Raw genomic sequence first — 22,898 nt, forward strand, 5'->3', positions numbered from 1 at the left:
ATTGATAAAAAGTGTAGCAATGTTCTTGAAGAAAGAGAGTTCTTGTATTATTTTTTTTTGGTATAATGATAATAATAATATATTTGTTGGTTGTTATTTTTTTTTTTCCTTTTTGTTGATTGAGGGTTAATAAATAAATAATAGTATGTTGATTATGTAATCAAAGATGTGAAATTTTTTTTTTTTTTTTTTTCCTTCTTCTTCTTCTCTCTTTGCTGTTCATTTCAAATTTCCTCCTCCTCCTCCTTAAGTAAATTGTTCTTATGTTACAAAATCAAATTAATCATTAACTCACATACATACTTGCCTAAAATGGAAATCTATTTCTTTCAAGCAACTATGGATTCACTTTTCAATTTTATCTAGACTCTCTTGATGTATAGGGAGTTTCAAAGTAGTGCAAACTATATTTGGGTATGATGGTCATGTGGGTTTCAGTCACGTGATCAACTATAAGTTATAATTAAAATAAGTATCATTGTAAACTATCTCTGTTGTTGTAAAACTTTTATATTTAGTTAATTGTAGCAAAGTATTTAAGATCAATGTTGGATGATCTATTAAACCAGTTTAAGTGTCTTGTTTAATTTTGTTGTAAATTTGTTAAGAATCTCTAAAGAAAAATATTAGCAACATAGAATTACTTATTATCTACATACTAATGCTCAAATAAATCTATATGAAGAAGCATAACACCTTTGCATATTTTATAATAGCTCGGGACTTTGATTACCCTTAGTCTATGTTATATAGGCACAATTTATTAACTATAATTGTGTAACGCCGGTGCTACCACCTTTTCCATGGTTCTGTATTCTCAATATTCAATTTGTGTGCGCCCTTTTTCTTTTTCTTCCCTCAGTCGACAAACCTCCCAAAGTTGTTGAGAGAGAAAAATTAACGGGACAACTAACACAAGACCCACCTTCAAAAACCAAAAGCACAACTCTTTATTTATTTATACATTTCAGTACCTTCACCCCTCCCCTCCCCCCCGCCTTGTTCATAAAATGCCACGTTTAGAAGAATCAGAAATTAAAAAATATTGGCAAATTTTCCAAAGTTTAAAACCTGAAAATAATAAGTTAACTGGAGATCAATTGAGTTCAGTTTTGAAAAATTCTCAATTACCACAACAACAATTATCAGCAATTTGGGAATTAAGTGATATTGATAATGATGGGAAATTAGATTTTGAAGAATTTTGTATTATTATGAGATTAATATTTGATGTAATTAATGGGAAATTACCTAATGTTCCATCAGAATTACCTTCATGGTTAATTCCTGCTAGTAAATCAGCCATTATTCAAGCCAATAAAGCAGTTAATCAAGGTAATAATAATTTTGGCAATGATGGAATAGATGATGATCTAGATGATGATGATAAATTGAGTAATGATTTTGATTGGTATATTTCACCTACAGATAAATCAATTTATGAAAAAATTTATGATTCTAAATGTGATTCATTTGGTAGAATCAAATATTCAAGTTTAAATGAATTATATAATGGATTAACTAATGTTCCTAATAGTGAAATATCATCGGCTTGGAATTTAATTAATCCTAAATCATTTGAAACTATAGATAAAGATCAAACATTAATTTTTTTACATATTTTAAATCAACGAGAAAATGGTAAAAGAATTCCTCGTGGAGTACCTGCTAGCTTAAGAGCAACTTTTTCAAAAGAAGTACCAAATTATGATTTACTGGCTCAAGTAAAACCATCAATTTCTACAACTACAGAAATTGGGAAAAAATCATTTGCTGAAAATTATCTTAATAAAATTGGTGGTGGACAAAATACAATTATTAATAATGGTAGAAATGAAAAAGGTACTGATTTTTCAGCTACTCAAGGTACTGATTGGGAAGAAGTTAGATTAAGACGAGAATTACAAGATTTAGAAAAATTGTTAGATAAAGTACAAAATGATACTATAAACCATAAACATAATAATAATAATAATAATACTAATGGTGATAATGATATGTTAATTAAATATGAATTTGAACAATTACTAAAATATAAACAAGATCAATTAAATTCTACCGCCTCCACGAAAAACAACAGCAACAATTCCACAGATTTATCATCAATAAAACAAGACATTGAAGAAATTCAAAATCAAGTCAATACATTACAAGAATATTTAACTACAAAGAATCAAGAATTATTAAAATTAAATCAACAAATTGAATCATTAAAATAAATAGTTACTATTGATAATATAATATAAATTTGATTATTTCTTTTCATCAGATTCTTTTTCAGGTTCTGGTTCAGGAGTAGGTAATTTAAATGATTGTGGAGTGAAATCTTTACCTTCACCAACTGGTTCCCAAACTGAACTACCAACGGTAAAATTTCTCCAAGCTTGAGTTAATTCTAATGGTTCATAAATAATTCTTTTCTTTTCTTCATCATATCTAACTTCAGTATAACCAGTAGTTGGGAAATCTTTTCTTAATGGATGACCTTCAAATCCATAATCAGTTAAAATTCTTCTTAAATCAGGATGACCTTCAAAAAAAATTCCAAATAAATCATAAGTTTCTCTTTCAAACCAATTAGCTCCATTAAAATATGGAGTAATTGATGGGACTGGAGTAGTTTCATTAGCATAAGTTTTAACTCTAATTCTTGAATTATGTCTTACTGATAATAAATTATATACCACATCAAATCTATTAGTTCTTGAAGGATAATCAGCGGCAGTAATATCCAGAACTTGTTTAAATTGACATGAAGTATTATTTTTTAAAAATAACATTGTTGGTAAAATTGCTGTTGGAGCAACATAAATAGTTAATTCATCTTTCCAAACAGAAAATTGTTGAATATATTTAGGTAAACATGCCATAATATAAGTACCAAATTTATGTAATTCTTCAATTTGAATTTTATATTTTTCAGTAGGATTAATTAATGGAACATAATTTTCTTCTAATGATTTTTTTCTAGGTAATTCATTCAAATTTACTAAATCTTCTTCATGAGCTGATCTAATAATGGTTGATCTAGTAAATGGTCTTAAAAATTGAACTGTTGGTAAGGATCTTTTAAGTAATGTTCTTGATATCATCATGATTTTGAAAATATGAGATGTATATATATATATATATGTATGGAAAATGAAGGGAAGTTAAAAAAAAAAAACGTAATGCTATATTATAAGAAAGTAATGAATAGATGGATAAGTTGATTGGATTGGATTGGGTTGAAAAAGAGGGAATTGTGATGTAAATTATTTATGGATCTTTTCCTTTCCTTTCCTTTTTGTTTTTGATTTTAGAATTTAATGAAAATTGAAACAAAAACTCTATACTGTGTGATATTGTCACCAAAAAGAAAGTTATTCTGTCTCTATGTTGTTTATTATCCAGAAGAGAGGGAATATTGAAATTTTTCTTTCTCATTCTCTCTCTCATTATATTTTGGTTTGAAACTCTTGCAATACAATTGGCTCAACTTTCCAAACATTGAGAAAGAAAAATTGGTAGTGTGTGAACCAACACTAAACAATATTCGAATAAAACACCAATTTCATATTTCATTACCCTATGTACGAAGATGATTTACATAGGTTATATATAAGATTATTTCTATGGGTATCCTGTTTTATCGAAATTCCTACCATAAGTTAACCTACTGGTGTCGTTATACTCACCAGATATGAGAGTTATGATCGATTTGTTAATCATAGACCATAAGGTGTCTTAAATGGCAAATCTTTAATAGATCAAATTGTTGAAAATATCCTTTTCTTCCTACTATCCTGTCAATTAAAAAATTGTTAACATATTCGAACAATTTGGAGGGGGCTCGGTTTGTCAGTATTTTTAGGAAAGTGCAACTAATATCTACTGGGACCCCCCATTTTTACATGATCACCATTCCTTTATTGTTTCCAGTAGGATATAATTAAAGAAACATCAAGTCTTTAAAAAAAAGTCCCTTCAATCTTTTTAGTATTGTCCTGTTACGAGATAGTTCTTTTTTTACAGGTAACAGGACGTACCAGAAGTTAAACATCCAAAGAAGACAAATCATCAACAGAAGGAGTTTGAATGAACTATGATTCAGTTATAAAAACCCTTCCAATATGTTAACTCTACATTCCTTGAATAACCAAAACTCAATAAATATAGTAATATATATTATATAGTTATTTTCATATCATTTCGTATTTAAGGGTTAAAAAACATAAAAGATCCAACAACAATAACAATTGGAACCAATTTTTCCTTCCCTTTTCTATACACTCTTACAATTTTGGTCTTGGGTCTAATTTTTTAAAGACAGATTCAATGGCAGTAGCTTTCATCATGTTACCTTTAACTTTCAATTTACCATTCATAAATAATTTTTGACCATTAGCTTTACCATTAGCCAATTTAACAAAATCAGCATCTTTTAAAAGTAATTGAACATCACCTTTTGGAATTGATCCATCAACTTTAGTTAAAGTACCTTCTTTTTTCAAATCTAAAACCCAACTTTGATCTTTACCTTCTTTATTCTTTAAAGTAATGATAATAACGGCATTGACACCTTTGATAGCTTCTTGAGCCTTGCTTTTATCTTGTAAACCTTCATTTAATTCTTTGAATAAAGCAGAAGCATTAAATCCATCAACTTCGACTGACATTTTTATATATATGTGTGATAATTATGTGGTGTATAAAATTAAATATTCTTCAAGAATCCTTTAATTGATTAATAAAAAAAGGAAAAGGGAGATAAAAATGAAAGTTAACAATTTTCTGGGGGAGGATTTAAATTGATATTTATATAGACTTAGAGATTTAGTTCAATTCCAATTCCAATTCCATTATCAATTAAATTTATCCAAATCATATGAAAAAAGAAAGTAGTGGTTTAGTGTAATTTTGTTCAAAAAAAAAAAAAAAAAGAAAGGAAGAAAATAGTATGTAATAATTAGTAGTTAGTAGTTGTAGTTGATCATCGGTTGCTTTTTTTTTTTTTTAGTTTCCCTTTCTTTTACCCCAACATATATCTTGCCTTTATTCCTTTTTCTTGCTTTCTGTTTTCTCCTTTGATTATTTTTAGTCTTGCTATAGCTATATTGTCTATACAATCAATAAATAAAACGAATACTTATGTAGAGACTGTCCTTGCCGTTCAGGTTTGAGTTCTATCCAACTTGATTGATATAGGTTTATATACAGGAAACTCCCAACCAAATTAGATATACATTGGAGTTATCCGCACTGTACATTTTGTGACAACTAACCAGCTACCGTTCTCTTCCTTCCCCCCCCTCCGTCTCTCATTTGTTTTTTCACCTCCTCCACCTCCACATTTGTCCTACGCACACGCACAAAAATAATAATAACAACCAACCAACCAACCATTAATTTTGTGAAGTTAAAAATTTCATGTGACATTTTCCTAATGAAGTAATAAATTTCTCGATTTTCATTTCATATATACTCCGTACATTGTTAAGGGGCCTCGGATGATAATAAATGAATTAACAACAACAAATCAACAATATTTCTACACTTAGTAACTACCACTATCACCACCCACAGACTTAGGATTCTTGTTTGATATCGTGTGTGAAGATACACACTAGCCTATAACTTAACTAGCCATGCCCTCCTTTGAATTGCTGATACTACTTTGATATGCTTTCCTAGTAACAAGTGCTTGAGATTTTTTTCTATAGTTATAAACAAGTAATATACCCATTCATGTAACAGTTTGAAAAAAAAAAAAATAGGGTTGCAAAATAAACTAGAACTTTAATAGGAATGGCATAGGGTATAGTTTTTCAACGTTTTAATAATATACTATTACTATTCTTAGTCAAATTCTTTATTGCTATCTTAAAATCTGATTTTATTGTTATTTAAGGAAAACTACCCCACAATATTAAAAAGAAAATGAAACAAATAAAAGAACGATCTTGTTTCATGTGGTTTTTATAGAATTTCGTCATAATAATCATCTTGGTTTCTTCTTTTAATTGTTTTCTTGACCTTCTTGTCAAGAACTATAATAGGCTTCCAATCTTATCTCCTATTATTGCATTAATTCCTATAGTATAGTGAGGGTTTTACTGGGGAGGGGGACGGAACGGAGTTAACATCGTTTCCATCTATTTTTGGTTTAATGTACACGCTCATTCTACATAAAAATTCAAGATCCTTGCACGTGACCCAACAATCATTTATATTTCTTATCACGTGACCAAGAAATAAATTGTAGAGGAAACGAAGGAAAAAAAAAAAAAAAGAGAAAAATTATCTGAAACCTCATCTCGGAGAATATTTTCAGGATCCACATACCTCCATCAACCAATCTATTAAACACACTAATCATTACTATGTCATTCAATTCTAAGGCATCCAAATATCAAGCAGAAAATACTGTTGATAAATTATTTTCCAATATACTACATACTACTACTCCTAAGTCGGTTTCAAATACCAACACCAAAACCAAAACCAAAACCAAAACCAAAACCAAACCAATCTCATCTACTCAATTACTTGTTAATCAACTACAATCATCAAATACTAATAGTAATAGTAATACAAAAAGGAAGAAGCATAACATCAATAAACGAATTAATAAAACATTATTAGAAGAAAAAAAATTTTCAAAATTTATTAAATATAATCATATTAAACAAAAATCAATCAAATCAGAATCAGATGAAAAATATTTACATAAATTAATTCGGAAAAATATTAATTCATTAAATAAAATAAATAAAATTGATGATTTATTAATTGATGAAGAATTAAATCAAATTAAATTGGAATTATTAGCAAATGAAAGTAATGTTGGTAATGTTGGTATTGGACATTTTAAGGGAGGTAAACGATTACGTAAAAAATTGTTAAATAATAATAAGGAGCAAGAAGAATTTGATGGATTTGGAAATATAAGTAATAATAAAGGGAAGAAGAACTCACATCCTGGATTAACTCCTGGATTGGCACCAGTTGATTATGAAGAAGAAGAAGAAGAAGAATGAATGAATGAATGAATGAATGAAAGAATTAAACGGATAAGATTATTAATATTCATACTTACTGTTTTAAATTAAAGAAGATTACAAAACACATAGGAATATAATAATATATTTATTAAAACAAAAATTTACTTCACATTTTATTTGGAATCATATAATAATTGTCTTAAATCAATAGTCAATTTTCTAACAACTCTTTTTTTATCATCTAAACCAGGTAATAAATCATTCAATAATTTTGATTTATTAATAATATCATCAAATTTTTCAATTATTAATTTCAAATTTTTTAAACTTAATATTTTGATATCAATATTTGATGAATTGGATTTGGATTTGGATTTTCTATTGGTAGTGGTGGTAGTGATTAATTTAATTAAAATTGGTATTAATTCAATAATATTGTCTTTAGTTAATAATGATAAATTTGTATTATTGATATCTTTCTCTTTTTCTTTTTCTTCTTTTTCTTCTTCTTTTAAAATTATATTTAATATTATTAATGATGCCAATAAATTGGAATTTGAATTTGAATCTATAGGGATTTTAATTAATGAATATAATGTAATTGGTAAAATTTCTGATAATTGATTAATTAAAATATTATTATTACCATTTATAGATAAATTTTCAATAATTAATGATAATGAATTAAATTTTAAATTAAAATCATTATCAGTACCAAAATTATTGGAATCATCATTATTAATTAAATATGGTAAAATAATGACAAATATATGTTGTTTATACAATGATTTAATTTGTAAATTTTTAACTTTTGAAATCAATTGATTTGAAGATTTTAAATCATTACTACTAGTATCAACACTATTGGTGGTGGTGGTGGTGGTCGTCGTCGTCGTCGTCGTGCTGGTGATTTTTTCATTGGTGAAAATTTTTAAATCAATAAATAAAATTTGTAATGATTTACCAATTAATTGTTTAAATTTATAATTTTTAGTGATAACAAATAATTCAAGTAATTGATTCAAATAATTAATTCCTAATTTATCAAGTTTAATAATTAATCCTTTTAATATCCATATAAATATTTCAAATGAAATAAAATCTTTTTCAGTAATTGGAAATTCTTTATGATTAAATTCTTCTAATAATTTCAATTTCAATATTGATTCAATAATATCAATATCAACATTTTTGATAAATTTATTAATCAATAAACATAATGTTTGTAAATATTGTAATCGTAAATATTCATCTTTACTACCAATTTTATAAATCAAATTTATCACTAATTCAATCACTTGTTGATCAATATTGGTTTTGAAAACACAAGATTTATCAATTGAACTTAAAATTTTATTATAAATATTGATATAATTAGTTGGTTCAATTAATAAATTCAGAGGATATTTAAATGGTCCTAGTCCATAATTTTCATTTGTTTGGTCATTATTGGTAATAAATGCTTGATTCAATTGATCCAAAATCTCTTGATGTTTAGATACATCAATGAATTTTATAATTAATCCTAATAAATCTCCAACAATTTCAAATAATTCATAATTATCACTTTTATAATCATTATCATCAAAAAAAGACTTCTTCACTGGTAAAATGATCAACAAATTTTCCATAAATTTTGGTATAAAATGTTTATACCATGAATTAGTTAAAAATTGTTGAATTGATTCAATTTTTTTTATTGATTCAATAAATAAATTAATAATGAGTTTATATAATTGTAAATTATCATTAGATTGATTATTAATTATTAATGATAATTTATTTAATAATCTAATGGAAATAACTTCAAGAATTTGATAATTAATACATAAATCACCAACAATTTCTAATTGAAATTGGAAAGTCTCAATATCAATCTCAGTATCATCGTTGTTTAATAATTGATTTAATATTGGATTAATAATAAATTCAATTGTCATTGAAGTTATTTGACTATCTTGTGAAACTTCAATTAATCCATTAATAATTTCTTGTAAAATAACATCCTTCTTCTTTCCTGCTGATGATGATGATGATGATGTTGTTGTTGTTGTTCCTAACAAGAAAAAATCTTTGAAATAATTCCCTAATATCAATTCAAGTTCATTAATATTTAAAAATCCCGGTAATTTAATTAATTTAATTAATTGTTGAATAATTTTACATTTTAATGTTTTCTCTAAATTTGAAGTAATATTCAATAATTGTCCTAAAAATATTAAAATATAATCTTTATAATCCAATAAATGACAATTAGTTGTTGTTGGTTTTAAAACTTGATAAGCAGTTAATACAAATCCAATACTATCAATTAAATCACGTTGTTTAGCTATATTCAATGAAATATCATCATTAGTATCAATTTCTTGTTTTTGATTTGGTTCTTCCTTTTTATCAATATTTAAAAATTTCCCCCATACTTGATATTGAAATAAAAAATCAACAATATAATTCAAATTTTCAATAGAAGTTGAACCTAAAGAACTTAATATTAAACTTGATTTAATTGATTTTTCTTTAATAATTTCTAAATTTGGTTTTAATTCTTCAACCACAGTATGTAACATGATTTCTGGTTGAGGTAATTTCATAATCAATTGATTAAGTATAACTAAAGTTAACACTAATGGTTTAAATTCATCATTATCATCAATTTCATCATAATCTAATGCCACAATGGTATTATTAGTGGGATTAAAATTACTCCGAATATCATTATGTAAAATTTCAAATTTTAATGCATTCCAAATTGTCATCCAATATTGTTCAATAATTGTCGGATCATTATTAGAATAATTTTCAATACATAATTGCAAAGTTTTTAAAGTATCATTTCTAATGGTTGGATTAGTTGATGTTAATTTTTCAATTAAATTGGGGAATGCCTCAGAAGCAAATTTACTTTGAGATGCAATAGTTTTTCTTAATGCTACTTTTAATTGTTCTGAAGTGATTTTATAAGGATCATTACTTGGTGGTTTAAATGAAATTGGGAAATAACAAAAACAAATATCAAATAAATCGGTTATAAATTGTTGATGTAATTCATTATTATCAACCAAAAATTGGAAATTCTCATTGATTTTACTATTCAATTCAAATGATAATAATAAATTTCTAGGATCTTTTTCCCCAGATGCAATATGAATAAATGTTTTTATATATAAATTTGTTAATTGAATAGAAGATTTTAAATATTGATTAAATTGATTTAATAAATTCAATAAGATTTGGAAAGTTTCAAATCGGATTTTTGCTAAATTCTTTTTAGGATCATAATTCTTATATAAATTTTGTAAAATTTTTTCAATATTTGTATCAGCAAGGAAATTTTTTTTACAAATTAATGAATTAATCCCCATTAATGAATATTGTAAACATATTTGATCATTATCAATTAATTTGTTTAATAAAAATTCCATTAATACATTAATATCTTGTTTAGTTAATTTTGAATCCGATAAGGAAATAATCGTCTTGGATAAACATTCAATACTTTTACTACGAATTAAATCTTTATCAGAAGTTAATGAAGGTCCTAAATGTTGAATGAATTGTAATAATGATAATTCATCATTGGTAATCAAATTGGATAATTCAAAAATATAATTTGATACCGCTTCTTCATCATTCCCTGAAGAAGCAGCAATATACTGATTGATTAATATAGGTATATTATGTTCCACCATTGGTATGAGTGTTTGGTGGTGTGTGTTGATCTTGTTGTTGTTGGCGTTTTCCAAGAAGAAATAAAAATTTTCATTGATAAAGGAGAAAGAGGGAGAGCAAGAAAAAAAAAAAAAAAAACCGAAATTCAGGGAAAAGCTATCAAATATGTTGCAAATCTCACCCAAAAAGAATCTTCTACAGGATCTATAGTCTACAACAAATCAAATCAATGATTGATCAATACAGAATCGTAATCCAAAGATCTATGACTGATTATCGCTAACTATTCTTTTTGCAAAAATAAGAGTTTTAATTGAAGTTTGATATTGGTTGATTTTTGAAACTAAGGATTGTCCAAACTTACAACCAATCACATTCACATTTATCACAAATCTTACAATTCTATCAGTAAACCATCTTTCATTCATTTTCAGTATACGTATGTAATAAATACATTATATAAAGGATTAGTTTATATATATACAATTATTCTCTGACCAAAACAGAAGCAGCACCCATACCAGTACCAATACACATAGAAGTCACACCAAATTGACCTGGTTTTAATAATCTCAAAATAGTAGCATATTGTCTAGCACCAGTACAACCAAGAGGATGACCTAAGGCAATAGCACCCCCATTAAGATTGACTTTTTCTCTTGGAATATTACAACTTTCAATTGAGTACAAACATTGACCAGCAAATGCTTCGTTGATTTCATAAATATCAATATCGCTCACTGATAATCCAGTTTGTTTCAAAACTTTTGGAATGGCAACAGCTGGACCAATACCCATAATTTCTGGTGGGACACCAGCAACACCACAAGAAATGTATTTAGCCAATGGTTTGAATCCGTTCTTTTCAGCAAAGGAACGTTTCATCAATAATACCAAAGCAGCACCATCGGAAACTTGTGAAGAATTACCAGCTGAAGATACACCATCAGCTTTAAAAGCTGGTTTAATTTTAGCCAATTTTTCTTTAGTCACACCTGGTCTAATACCTTCATCTTTACTAATAACAACCAATTTTTCTTTTGGTTCAGCATCTTCATCTTCATCTTCGTCTTCATCTTCAGCATCTTCATCTTCTTGGAAAACTTCGATTGGTAAAATTTCATCATCAAATTTACCTTCTTTTTGAGCCTTTTCAGCTTTTTGATAAGATTCAGCAGCAAATTCATCTTGAACATCTCTTGGAATATTGAATTTGGCACAAACATTTTCATTAGTAATACCCATTGGAATACCATTTTTAACAAATTCTGGATCTTTTTCATAAGCAGGGTCAATAGCAATCAAAGCTTCTGGACCATAATTTTTTGTCATACTTTCAACCCCACCAGCTAAACCACATTCGATTTCACCAGTCTTGATTTTGTTGGCAACTTGAGAAATGGCCATTAATCCCGATGAACATTGTCTGTTAAGAGCAACAAATGGAACTGAATAAGGTAATCCAGCAGATAATAATGCCCCTCTATGTTCAAAATCACCAGCTCTTCTATTTAAAACATTACCAATGGCAGCATCTTGAATGATTTTAGGGTCAACTCCAGTTTTCTTAACAAATTCTTCAGTCAATTTTTTCAAAATGAAATCAGATCCAACATCTTTGAATCCACCTCTTCCACCTTTGGTTAAAGCGGTTCTATAAGCTGCAACGACAACGACATCGTCAGGATTTTTTTTCAAGTATTGTTGTTTAGATGACATTTTTTAATAATTATGTAGTTATGAATTAAAAAATAGAAATGAATAAATAAATAATCTTAAGAAAAAAGGGATGAAATTTGTTGATAAATTTTTTTTTTTTGGGGTAAATAGTTTTAGTTTTTATATATATTTGAAAGTTGAAAGTTGATCAATCAAGCATTCTTTTATCTTCTGAAATTTTTGGGGTTTTTTTTTTTTATGGGGAAAGAGAAGTTATCGCACCAAAATTTGTTCCTGACCTTCGACGTAATTTTGGTACTAGTTGGTAGTAAAAAATATCAATGTGGAAATGGAAAAATGGAGTTACACCTAGTATGTTAATTGTATGCAGGATAGCCGATGGCAAAGAGAATTGTACCTTCTCCCCTCCTCCTCCTATAAAGTGTATGTTTGTTTCAAGAGAGATGACCTTCATCTATCGTTATTTATAAACCTTATTAAATACAATTGAGATTATTAGAGAACCAAACGGGAAAGTTTAATAGAAAAAAGTGGTTGAGTTTGAATGTGTGTGTCATGAAAGTATTATTTGGCCTCGGATTCTTATCTGTGTTTGATAGTATTTTTTTTTTTCCTTCATCAATATTCTTCAAGCCGAGGTTGTATTTATTTTTTTTTTTTTTGCGGAGATACAACAAGAAACACAGAGAGAGAGACCAAAGGCAATGAAAAACTGAAATTCTACGATAGAGATTGTCTTTTTTTTTTTTTTGCTACCTTGTTGCTCCACTCAATCTTGTGAAATTAGTGGAGTAGGGATTATAATATATACTGTCCATTATATGACTGATATTCCTATTTAGGAAGTCTAGGATTTACTAATATTTTCTCATTTATTCGCTGTTTTTCTTACTCAATCTTTTAATGAAATTGATTTTGCAACTTGTTTGATCTAATCACAGTTGTTTTTTGTAAGATTCAACTAACTATTAATGGTTTCTTGTAGTATGAGCATTTTTTGTATTTACTGTTTTGTTCTTTTAAAGTAGGCTTGAAAGGGTTTCCTTATGAACTTGACAACTTGTAGTAGAACGCTAATAAGGAAACCGTCAAGGGATTTCTTAATTGAAAGTTATCGCAAAGAAATGATTGTTGTTTCACTACATTCTTTATGTTTGTTCTATTCTACACGACTAATTATTGCATATTAAAAATTATTTTTATATATGTATTCTTTTTAGAACCATCTTTCAATAATATATTTATAATCCAGTTTAGTTTGTCTTCAAAGAGGGTAAAGAAACTAAACAAACTTTACACTCATTAAGATTTAAACTAAGTTTTATATAGTTTTTACAAAGAAATAACGAAACATTACCACCATTGGTAATTGTTCCCGTTAAAAAATTCGTAAAGCTTTCTAAAACATAGTTGGACCCTCTTTTAGTGACTAATATTAAGGTTGCAACAATTTCCGGGGTTTTTGTTATTGAGATTTCCCTGTCTACTTTTCTTTTAAATTAAATTCTTTTGAGTGTATTGATTTGGTTAGTCTCTGAGTTGATAGATGTTTTCGGATTTTGTCATATTGTTAAACTTCTTGAATAGTATGTACTAATTCATTGGTGATAATGATATTTTTTGCCCACTAAATCTTTATTCTTGAAGAGTAGATCACATTGTTTTCCCTTGGCGGGCGAACGATGAATTTGCTATCCATTCTTTTATCCACCAATTCCTGAAACGACTATATAGAACAGATGATTAAAAAAGAATGGACATATATACACTACACCGAGAATGCTAAGAAAAGGGTGACTTAGCAATTCAATGCGGCAAAAGTATGACCTGCTGTTGTTGTTGTTGTTGTTAATTTGATCTCCAAAATTCTCTTATTAACTATGCAACACCTTAAATGCTGTGTGCGGGAATCTTGATTTACTTTGTCCCCCCATTCCCATTCCCATGTCTTTTAATTCCTCTTACTTTTACTGATTTAAAAAGATTTCAAGATTCCTTTGATAATAAGAATTATAAAACAGTTGCTATAGATTTTTAATTTGAGTTAAATTACAATTATAAATTGTGGTGATATATTACTGTATCATCTCCAGTAGCGCACAAAGTAGAAAAAAAAATACACGTCTTTAATTTTTGTATGGAAACATTTGCCCTAAAAAAGAATAAATAATATCTCTATTTTATAATGAATGAATGGATTATTATCAAGTTATAAATGTATATATTACCAATTGCTTGTAAATAATACTTTCTATTTTATTTTGCTTAAATGTATTTTGTGGTTAACATTCCACATTTCAATAGGTTTATTATATTATTAGCGAATGATATTTTTTTTTTTCAACAAACTTACTACTAACAACTAAACACGACCAAGAGAGAGAGAGTAGTAGTAATTAAACTAAGAATTAAAAAAAAAAATAATACATTACACGTATACACATAACAACAAACAAGAACACACGAGATTAGAAACCACACCTTAATAATAATAAACAATTTTCCTATTTTACTCTCTTTCTTTCTTTCTTTTTTTTTTTTTTTCTTTTTCCTCTTACTTCTTTCTTATTCATCTAAACTAATCCAACTTCTTCACTTTCATTAATATCCAAGTGTGGGATTTACTTGTTCTTTTTATCTTTTTCACGTCAACTTTAACAAAGATATCTTTCATTGGGTGCCTTTTTTTTTTTTTTTTTTTTTCAAGTTGATTTCTTTATCCTCAATTTTTTAGACGAGAATTTAGACAAACCCATTCAACTTTTCCATTCATTTATTCATTTGTGAATTTCCTTCCTTGTCCTTCATTCGTTCGTTCGTTCGTTGAATATAAATAAATACTTTAACTATCGTTTAAAATGGGTACTTTAGTGGTATGTCATTCGTATTTATTACGATTTGGTTTTTTTTCTTCTTCTTCTTTAAGAAACTAATTCACTAGACCTAGTATACTAACTGTAAACACTTACGTGTCAAAATGTTTTTATTATAGTCAAAACTATTCAAAAATCGTGAAATGAGAATATTGATGCTTGGTTTAGATAATGCTGGTAAAACAACGATATTGTATAAATTGAAATTAGGTAAAACATCGAAAACTGTCCCCACTGTCGGGTTCAATGTTGAGACTGTGAAACATAAGAATGTTTCATTTGCAGTATGGGATTGTGGTGGTCAAGAAAGAATTAGACCATTATGGAGACATTATTTCACTGGGACTAATGCATTAATTTATGTGGTTGATTCTCTGGATGTTGATAGATTAGAAGAATCAAAACAAGAATTATTTAGAATTGTCACTGATAAAGAATTGACAAATTGTTTGTTAGTGGTTTTGGCCAATAAACAAGATGTTGATGGTGCTGTTAAACCTAAAGATTTGATTGAAAGATTCCAATTAAACAAATTAACTGGTGAACATACTTGGTCAGTGATTCCAACTATTGCAATTGATGGTACTGGATTAGTTGAAACTTTGAATTGGATCTCATCACATTCCAAGTAAGTCTTACCTTTAAACATACATATAAACAAAGAGGGAGGACAAAGATATACACTTTAAAGTCTTTCTTCCTACAAACCCAAATTTCAGTTCTTGATTTCAACATACAATGTGTGTATTTTTAAAACTAATACTAATAATAATAAATATCATGTACTCAAATGAGAGTCAGTAGGTCAGGTCATCTCTTCTATTTACTCCATACACTAACAGATCCATCTTCTTCACCGAAATATGCTTTATCAGCCATATTAGTAAATAATCCAGTTTCAACTACACCTACTAATAGTTTAATCTGTTCATGTAATTTCTCAACCTTTTCGATTTCTATTTCACCAAAGTCTGCATCCAACAAAAAATTATTATTATCAGTAATTATAGGACCAGCTTTAGCTTTACCACCTTGTCTTAAATCGACATTTTTAGCTGCCAATTTCTTAGACAATTCTTGAATGATTTTACTATATGAATTAGGAACAATTTCAATAGGTACACCTTGTCTCCACAATTGTCCCAATTTATCAGATTTCTTTCTATAATCAGCAACAACAATAAATTTTTTAGCGGATGTCGCCACTAATTTTTCTTGAAATAAACAAGCACCACCACCTTTAATTAAATTTAAGTGTGGATCAACCTCATCAGCTCCATCAAAGGCAATATCAATATCGGGGTATTGTTCAATGGTTCCTAATTTTAATCCATTATCAATAATTAATTGTTTTGATTGAAACCCCGTGGGGATACATATAAATGAATCCTTATTGGATAATTGTCCAATTCTTTCTGCTGCATAAATAACAGTAGATCCAGATCCAATACCAATGACTTTAGCATCTTTAGGGAAATTTTCATCAACAGCTTTATAAGCAGCTAATTTTTTGGCCGATTCAACTTTACTGGTAGAAGACATGTTTCGTATAATTAATTGTGTAAATGTTATTTTATTGGTGATTTGATGATATAAATTTCTTTTGAACATACACACTAAGTGATGTTTATATGAAATCTTTCAAATGCTTTTTTTTTTAAAAAAAAAGAACCTTTGGGAAGATAATTCTTTGGTTAAGGGGTTCGTTCGTTTTGATGTTTTAAATTTTTTTATTTTTTGTTTTTGCTGTGTGTTACTCCAGAAATGTGTGCATAATAGTAATAGTAATTTGTGACTAATAATAATATGAATCGCAGATGGGGTGTAACTACCCGGAAACATAGGAACATGAAAACCCCTTCGGCATGCATCGGAATTTTCTTTATCCAATCCCTTTATTTTTTTTTTTGGCCCGTTCGTTTATGTTAGGGCAATAGCCCTAATGCTCGTGTATTGAGTTTTATATATGCAGTTCTTATTTTCTTTATTTTGACAAACAATTTTTTTTTTTTCGCTCGCTGGTGTTGAAAAAAAAAATTGTTTTACAGTTTACATTTCCCTAACCTGCAAAAAGTTCTCGTTTTTTTGTAGTGAGAGTTACTCGGTGACAATAGTGTACTTTACAGGGGAGTTCTTTTCTTTTTGAATACTAAATAACCAACCAACAGCAAACATCTAAGACAAGCTTAATCATTAATCATGTCCTCTAAGATCTTATCAGAAAACCCAACTGAATTGGAATTAAAAGTTGCTCAAGCTTTTGTTGATTTGGAATCTCAAGCTGATTTAAAAGCTGAATTGAGACCATTACAATTCAAATCTATCAAAGAAATTGATGTTAATGGAGGTAAAAAAGCTTTAGCTGTTTTCGTTCCACCACCAAGTTTACAAGCTTACAGAAAAGTTCAAACTAGATTAACTAGAGAATTAGAAAAAAAATTCCCTGATAGACATGTTGTCTTTTTAGCTGAAAGAAGAATTTTACCAAAACCAGCTAGAAAAGCTAGAAAACAACAAAAAAGACCAAGATCAAGAACTTTGACTGCTGTTCATGATAAAATTTTGGAAGATTTAGTTTTCCCAACTGAAATCATTGGTAAAAGAGTTAGATATTTGGTTGGTGGTAACAAAATCCAAAAAGTTTTGTTGGATTCTAAAGATTCAACTGCTGTTGATTACAAATTGGATTCTTTCCAACAATTATACTCAAAATTGACTGGTAAACAAGTTGTTTTTGAAATCCCAGGTGAATCTCATTAAATTGGCTCCAAACTGAAAGAAAGAGAAACATAAAGTGGTTTCTCCCCATCCATTGACAAGAGTTGAACATTAATATATAGCATGTCTTTTCTTTTTTGGGGAGAGGGAAATTGTTGCAAACTGTTATTATATATATATTATAATATGTAAATTAGTATTTAGTGGACAATACCGTTGTCTCATAATAATAAAACGAATATATAAAAAAAAAAATTGGATAACTAGTTTCACACATTATAAGCAAAAAGAATATATTTAATATTTATTTATGTATGTCATCTATATCTTTTTAACATAACTAGTTGGGAACATACCTGTTTGTCCATTAAGTTCTCCTTCTGTCCATCCACTGCCATCAGTATCATCTTGAACTAATACAATACGATCACCAGCTCTGATGGATATTTCATCATCACCATCAGCAGTATAGTCATACAATGCTTCAAGGTATTGAACTTTTTTAGCTCCACGACGTGGTGCTACACTGGGTCCCTTTTTCTTTTGTTGTTGTTGTTGTTGTTGTTGTTGTTGTTGTGGAGGTGCTGCTCGACTTGTGATTTCAATATATGAAGTAGGCACTAACCCTTGTCCTTGTGGACCAACAACCGTAGTCCATCCTGACCCATCGTCTTCTTCAACAACAGATAATTGATCGCCTGCAACAATAGTCGTTTCATCTGATCCTGTGGCAGTATAGTCATAAAGTGTCCTTGCTTGAACTATTGTAGAACCATTGCCAGCAGTACCACCCGATACTGTGGATGCAATACTCTTATTACGACGCAAATCAAAAATTCCACTATGCAAAGAAGTACTTGTTTTCACAGGGTTCAATGAATGAACGTCAGATGATGCATCCAGTTGTTTAGTAGTAGTAGTTGCCTCTCCTACTTGAGACTTTTTATGATTCCCAGTTAAAAATCCAAATCTTGATTTCTTTTCCTTTACCGGAGCAACATATGTCAAATCTTTATCGCCAGCAAAATTTTGAATGATTTCAATTTCCACTTCATTTTTAACTCTATTAGTATCTTCTTTCATAAATTTATGTAAAATCGATAATGAACTTTGTAATCCAGTATCAAATTTCAAAGTAATGTTTGCATTATCATGTTTTCTTTTAGTAGTACTTTCTTCTAATTTCTGTTTGGCATCAATACAACTTTGTTCAAATTTATAATATTCATTTGAAGCAATACTCAATTTTTTCTTCAATTCCGTCAATTCAGGTTCCTTTATAATCAAACTTTCATCATCATGCCAAAAACTACAAGGGATAAAGTAAAAATCTTGAGGTTCTTTCCAATCCACAGCATTATGTTTAATAAACATTGTAATATCTAATTTTGGATTGTTTTGTTCAATGGTTTGATCAATTGCATGTAATTTCTCTTTAATTTTATCAGCAGAATTCCGTTCAATAATCGATGCATTCTTCAATAATTTATTCATTAATTCCACTCTATCTTCATTCAATTCTTGTAAATAGTCTAATATTTCCGGAACATCTTGATAATAATATTTATCTTTTAATCTATTGGCAACATTGATCTTTATCAAATATTCATTTTTCCCATTATTCATAATAATTTGTTTCTCATCTAATTTCTTTTGATGCTTTTCATTAGGCGCCTTTTCATTTTTATCTCTAGCGGTTTCTGTGGTTTGACATAATGAATCATAGTGCTTTTTAGCTTTATTCACGTCATCTTCAAATTTACTCTTTTCTTCCACTAAATAATCATTGATTAAATTTGTTAGGTTGAGCACTCTTTCACATTTCCCTTTCAATGTAATTAAATTATCAGCTATTTTCGATTGAAATTCTCGAGATAAATTGGATTTTTCATCAGCAATAGCTTCTGTTTGTGTCAATAAATCAGTCCAAAGTACTAAAGAAGCATTTTCTAATGAACCTGGAGTTATAGCTGGTTCTTCTCCCACAGATAAACTGGCAGATAATTTACTTTTTTTATCAAAATATTTCTTGGTCAATTCTTTTAGTTTCATCAGGTATTCTTTTTCTAAATTTGATCGTTCTTGATAATAATCAGATATATCTTGTAACCAATTTATACCGTTAGTTACCCATTTTGATGTCAGTTTATAAGAATCTTTTAGTTCATTACCTATTGATATTGTTTCAATTGACATATTGTGTGGTATACATCAAAGTGTTTTGCCCAAAAAAAAAAAAAAAAAAAATAGGGGTGGCGGATGAAGATTGTTGATATGGAACCAGAAATTTGATCTTACTCGACCATATATAAAAAACTATTACTACTATTATTAGTCCCGACATAGGGAACAAAAACTTAAAATTATGTCGCACGACATTTGATTTCTTTTTTTTTGTCTTCTGCAGATTTAATTTCAAGAATTAGCGACGTATAGTAATACTAATTAGCAACAGAATAGCACTTCCACCAAACCAAGTTAATAAAACCCTGGGCATCAGTCTTAATCTCCAGAAAGATATCGATAAATTCAACATATTACTTACTCATTTACCTAGAAAGATCGAATTCTATCAATTGAATTGTGTACTAATCAACTTTTTCTTATTCAGCTTTACGACCGACAGTACCGTATATTCAAGGTGACCTAAAAACTTCACCCTTTTTCCTTCCCATACTTTCAATTAGAGATTAAATTTTTATCCTTCCAAAGTGAGTGGTGGTGTCAAGAAATCATTTTTGAAATTTGCTTCAGGGCTTCTTAATAGTAGATCATTTATTTTTAAACGGAAACGAGTAAAACCACCACATAAGAGATCCAAACTTAGATTATTAATTGATATATACAAGGAGTATAAAGCTCTTGGTAATAATATCCCCCTGTCGAGGGTAGGACTATTTAGAATCAAACGTAAAAAGGGTATTAACTTTTATAATTCAGAAATGACAGCACGAGATGAAGGTGCAATCCCCTTGTCGAGACGTCAACGACTTATGGGTCTTGCCAGGAATACAAGAGATAATTATATTCCCAAAATCACTGGTTCTGTAAGTTCATTTGCTTCTGGGGCCTCCCGTGCTTTCACCAATACAGATGTGTATGATGAGAATGGACGAATATTATTGCCCAAAGATTCGACAATTCAACTATTCCCCTCGTATACAAGATACCAGGATGGGAAATATTTTGTTGATGTTCAAGGTTGGGTTTTTACTCCCGGAGTAATGAATAGAAAGAACAGAGTTGTGTTATCTGTTGTCAAACAAATCATGAAACAAAGAGAAACGTCAAGAGCAGCTTTGAACAGTATAGAAAATGACAGTACAATGAAACAAGAAGTGTTCAACCCAGATTCAACAAGTTCAGATGCCGAGTCTATAATATCAGTGGATTCATCACACAGTTCACAAAGTTCGAATGCATCTATTAACCCTGATGATGTTATCAAAGAAAGACTATCGAGTTTTTTTGCAAGATCAATACCAAATACAGAGTTGTCGATAACTATTGGATCAGAAAGTAACGTTGATAAGTTGAAACAGTTATCTATTTCAACTGATGGGTATGGTCATTTTGAAACTACTATTGAAGTGCCGTATAAACCGTCAGTTATTCAAGCATCGTCGAAATTAGTTGACACTGTATTTGCTTTCCAAGATATTAAGGTTTATTCTAATTCCGGAATTGGGATCATTAGCGATATAGATGATACAGTTAAATTAACCGGGGTTATTGGAGAGAAGATGGTTCTATTGAGAAACTTGCTAACTAATGAAGTCAGTCTGTGGAATATACCAGCAGTAATTAAATGGTATCAGAATATCTACAAAAGAGAAAATGTCAATTTCTTTTACGTTTCCAATTCTCCATGGCAGCTCTTTAATACTATACACGAATATTTTTCATACACTGGGTTGCCTCCTGGGTCAGTTCATTTAAAAAGGTATAGTGGGAACATAATAGCATCATTATTGGAACCTTCCTCTTCAAGGAAAAGACGAGCTTTGCACAAGATTTTGCAGGATTTCCCTGATAAGAAATTTGTGTGTATTGGAGACTCGGGTGAACATGATTTGGAGGCATATGTTGATTTGGCTAGAAGCTTCCCTAATCGAATCTTGTCAATCAACATCCGATATGTAGAAGATTCCTTTTCCGATGATAATGATCAAAAGATTTACAATGAAGTAATAAGGTTAATTACACTTAAGCGAAAGGAAATACCTAAGACAACAGAAACCTCAAAACCCAGTGTTAACAAACAAATCTCGTCTCCGCCTTCAGATGACCAATTAGAGGATTTGATAGATTTATCTGACACGCCTATTAAACAAACACCAAAGAAACTCCCTCCTATGGTTCCAAAAAAACCAACAAAATTAAAAGGACAAAATATGACAAGAAAACCACCACAACCTCCCCCTCCTCCATCGCGAAATAAGGGCAGTACATTAACCCATTCATACACTGATACGGTCTTGTTATCACCAGATTCTACTACTCTGCAGCAGCAGCTGCAGCAGCTGCTACCGACTTCACTTCCATCTTCTTCCAACATCGCTTCCGATGGCAACTCCATCAACGAAGAACTACCACCGTTACCACCTAGACGACGAACTTCTCCTAGCATTAACTCAGCAAACTCCCATGATAGTGAATTGGATAGTATTTGCAATTCTCCTGGGTTTATCGAACTTGAAGAGTACGATCAAAAGGGAGCTAATTGGATCAAACGAATTATATCTTCTATTCATCAATTGGAAGGTGTTGATACAAAACTCAATATATTTAAAGATGAAGATGATGCTTTTTTCAAGAATTCTTGTATTGAGTTGGACGAATTGAAAAAGAAGTAAATATCTTTGGTGCAAAAGCTTTTAGAGATGTCAGATAAAACAAAGGGTGGTCTAATACATTAATTGTATATCAAATAATGTGTCTATGATGACTTTAACTTAACTATAAAAATATATAG

General features: G+C 29.1%; 11 protein-coding genes across 11 annotated transcripts; 5 read left to right on the forward strand and 6 right to left on the reverse strand. All coding sequences in view use genetic code 12, as the record gives it.

Annotated features, from left to right (window-relative positions):
• Positions 1-1,010: 1,010 nt before the first annotated feature.
• Positions 1,011-2,219, forward strand: CD36_81330 (EH domain-containing protein, putative; the record flags this gene model as incomplete). The annotated part of the gene is made up of 1 exon (XM_002419033.1): positions 1,011-2,219. One exon carries the CDS (start codon positions 1,011-1,013, stop codon positions 2,217-2,219), a length of 1,209 nt encoding a protein of 402 aa, XP_002419078.1.
• Positions 2,220-2,252: 33 nt separating this feature from the next.
• Positions 2,253-3,095, reverse strand: ALI1 (NADH-ubiquinone oxidoreductase subunit, mitochondrial precursor, putative; the record flags this gene model as incomplete). The annotated part of the gene is made up of 1 exon (XM_002419034.1): positions 2,253-3,095. One exon carries the CDS (start codon positions 3,093-3,095, stop codon positions 2,253-2,255), a length of 843 nt encoding a protein of 280 aa, XP_002419079.1.
• A 1,179-nt stretch (positions 3,096-4,274) lies between these two features.
• Positions 4,275-4,658, reverse strand: CD36_81350 (oleate-induced peroxisomal protein, putative; the record flags this gene model as incomplete). The annotated part of the gene is made up of 1 exon (XM_002419035.1): positions 4,275-4,658. One exon carries the CDS (start codon positions 4,656-4,658, stop codon positions 4,275-4,277), a length of 384 nt encoding a protein of 127 aa, XP_002419080.1.
• A 1,704-nt stretch (positions 4,659-6,362) lies between these two features.
• Positions 6,363-7,019, forward strand: CD36_81360 (uncharacterized protein yil127c, putative; the record flags this gene model as incomplete). The annotated part of the gene is made up of 1 exon (XM_002419036.1): positions 6,363-7,019. The coding sequence occupies one exon, from the start codon at positions 6,363-6,365 to the stop codon at positions 7,017-7,019; it is 657 nt and encodes a 218-aa protein (XP_002419081.1).
• Positions 7,020-7,156: 137 nt separating this feature from the next.
• CD36_81370 (DNA repair and TFIIH regulator, putative) lies at positions 7,157-10,672 on the reverse strand (the record flags this gene model as incomplete). Its single annotated transcript, XM_002419037.1, has 1 exon — positions 7,157-10,672. The coding sequence occupies one exon, from the start codon at positions 10,670-10,672 to the stop codon at positions 7,157-7,159; it is 3,516 nt and encodes a 1,171-aa protein (XP_002419082.1).
• A 466-nt stretch (positions 10,673-11,138) lies between these two features.
• On the reverse strand, positions 11,139-12,371 carry CD36_81380 (3-ketoacyl-CoA thiolase A, peroxisomal precursor, putative; the record flags this gene model as incomplete). Its single annotated transcript, XM_002419038.1, has 1 exon — positions 11,139-12,371. The coding sequence occupies one exon, from the start codon at positions 12,369-12,371 to the stop codon at positions 11,139-11,141; it is 1,233 nt and encodes a 410-aa protein (XP_002419083.1).
• Positions 12,372-15,190: 2,819 nt separating this feature from the next.
• CD36_81390 (ADP-ribosylation factor, putative) lies at positions 15,191-15,837 on the forward strand (the record flags this gene model as incomplete). The annotated part of the gene is made up of 2 exons (XM_002419039.1): positions 15,191-15,205; positions 15,325-15,837. 2 exons carry the CDS (start codon positions 15,191-15,193, stop codon positions 15,835-15,837), a joined length of 528 nt encoding a protein of 175 aa, XP_002419084.1.
• Positions 15,838-16,024: 187 nt separating this feature from the next.
• Positions 16,025-16,816, reverse strand: CD36_81400 (phosphoriboisomerase, putative; the record flags this gene model as incomplete). Its single annotated transcript, XM_002419040.1, has 1 exon — positions 16,025-16,816. One exon carries the CDS (start codon positions 16,814-16,816, stop codon positions 16,025-16,027), a length of 792 nt encoding a protein of 263 aa, XP_002419085.1.
• Positions 16,817-17,404: 588 nt separating this feature from the next.
• CD36_81410 (40S ribosomal protein S7) lies at positions 17,405-17,965 on the forward strand (the record flags this gene model as incomplete). Its single annotated transcript, XM_002419041.1, has 1 exon — positions 17,405-17,965. The coding sequence occupies one exon, from the start codon at positions 17,405-17,407 to the stop codon at positions 17,963-17,965; it is 561 nt and encodes a 186-aa protein (XP_002419086.1).
• A 279-nt stretch (positions 17,966-18,244) lies between these two features.
• Positions 18,245-20,119, reverse strand: CD36_81420 (SH3 domain protein implicated in the regulation of actin polymerization, putative; the record flags this gene model as incomplete). Its single annotated transcript, XM_002419042.1, has 1 exon — positions 18,245-20,119. The coding sequence occupies one exon, from the start codon at positions 20,117-20,119 to the stop codon at positions 18,245-18,247; it is 1,875 nt and encodes a 624-aa protein (XP_002419087.1).
• A 746-nt stretch (positions 20,120-20,865) lies between these two features.
• Positions 20,866-22,779, forward strand: CD36_81430 (actin filament organizing protein, putative; the record flags this gene model as incomplete). The annotated part of the gene is made up of 1 exon (XM_002419043.1): positions 20,866-22,779. One exon carries the CDS (start codon positions 20,866-20,868, stop codon positions 22,777-22,779), a length of 1,914 nt encoding a protein of 637 aa, XP_002419088.1.
• Between the last annotated feature and the right edge of the window lie 119 nt (positions 22,780-22,898).

The sequence above is a fragment of the Candida dubliniensis genome, chromosome 3 (genome assembly GCF_000026945.1).
Source record: "Candida dubliniensis CD36 chromosome 3, complete sequence".
NCBI lineage: Eukaryota > Fungi > Ascomycota > Pichiomycetes > Serinales > Debaryomycetaceae > Candida > Candida dubliniensis.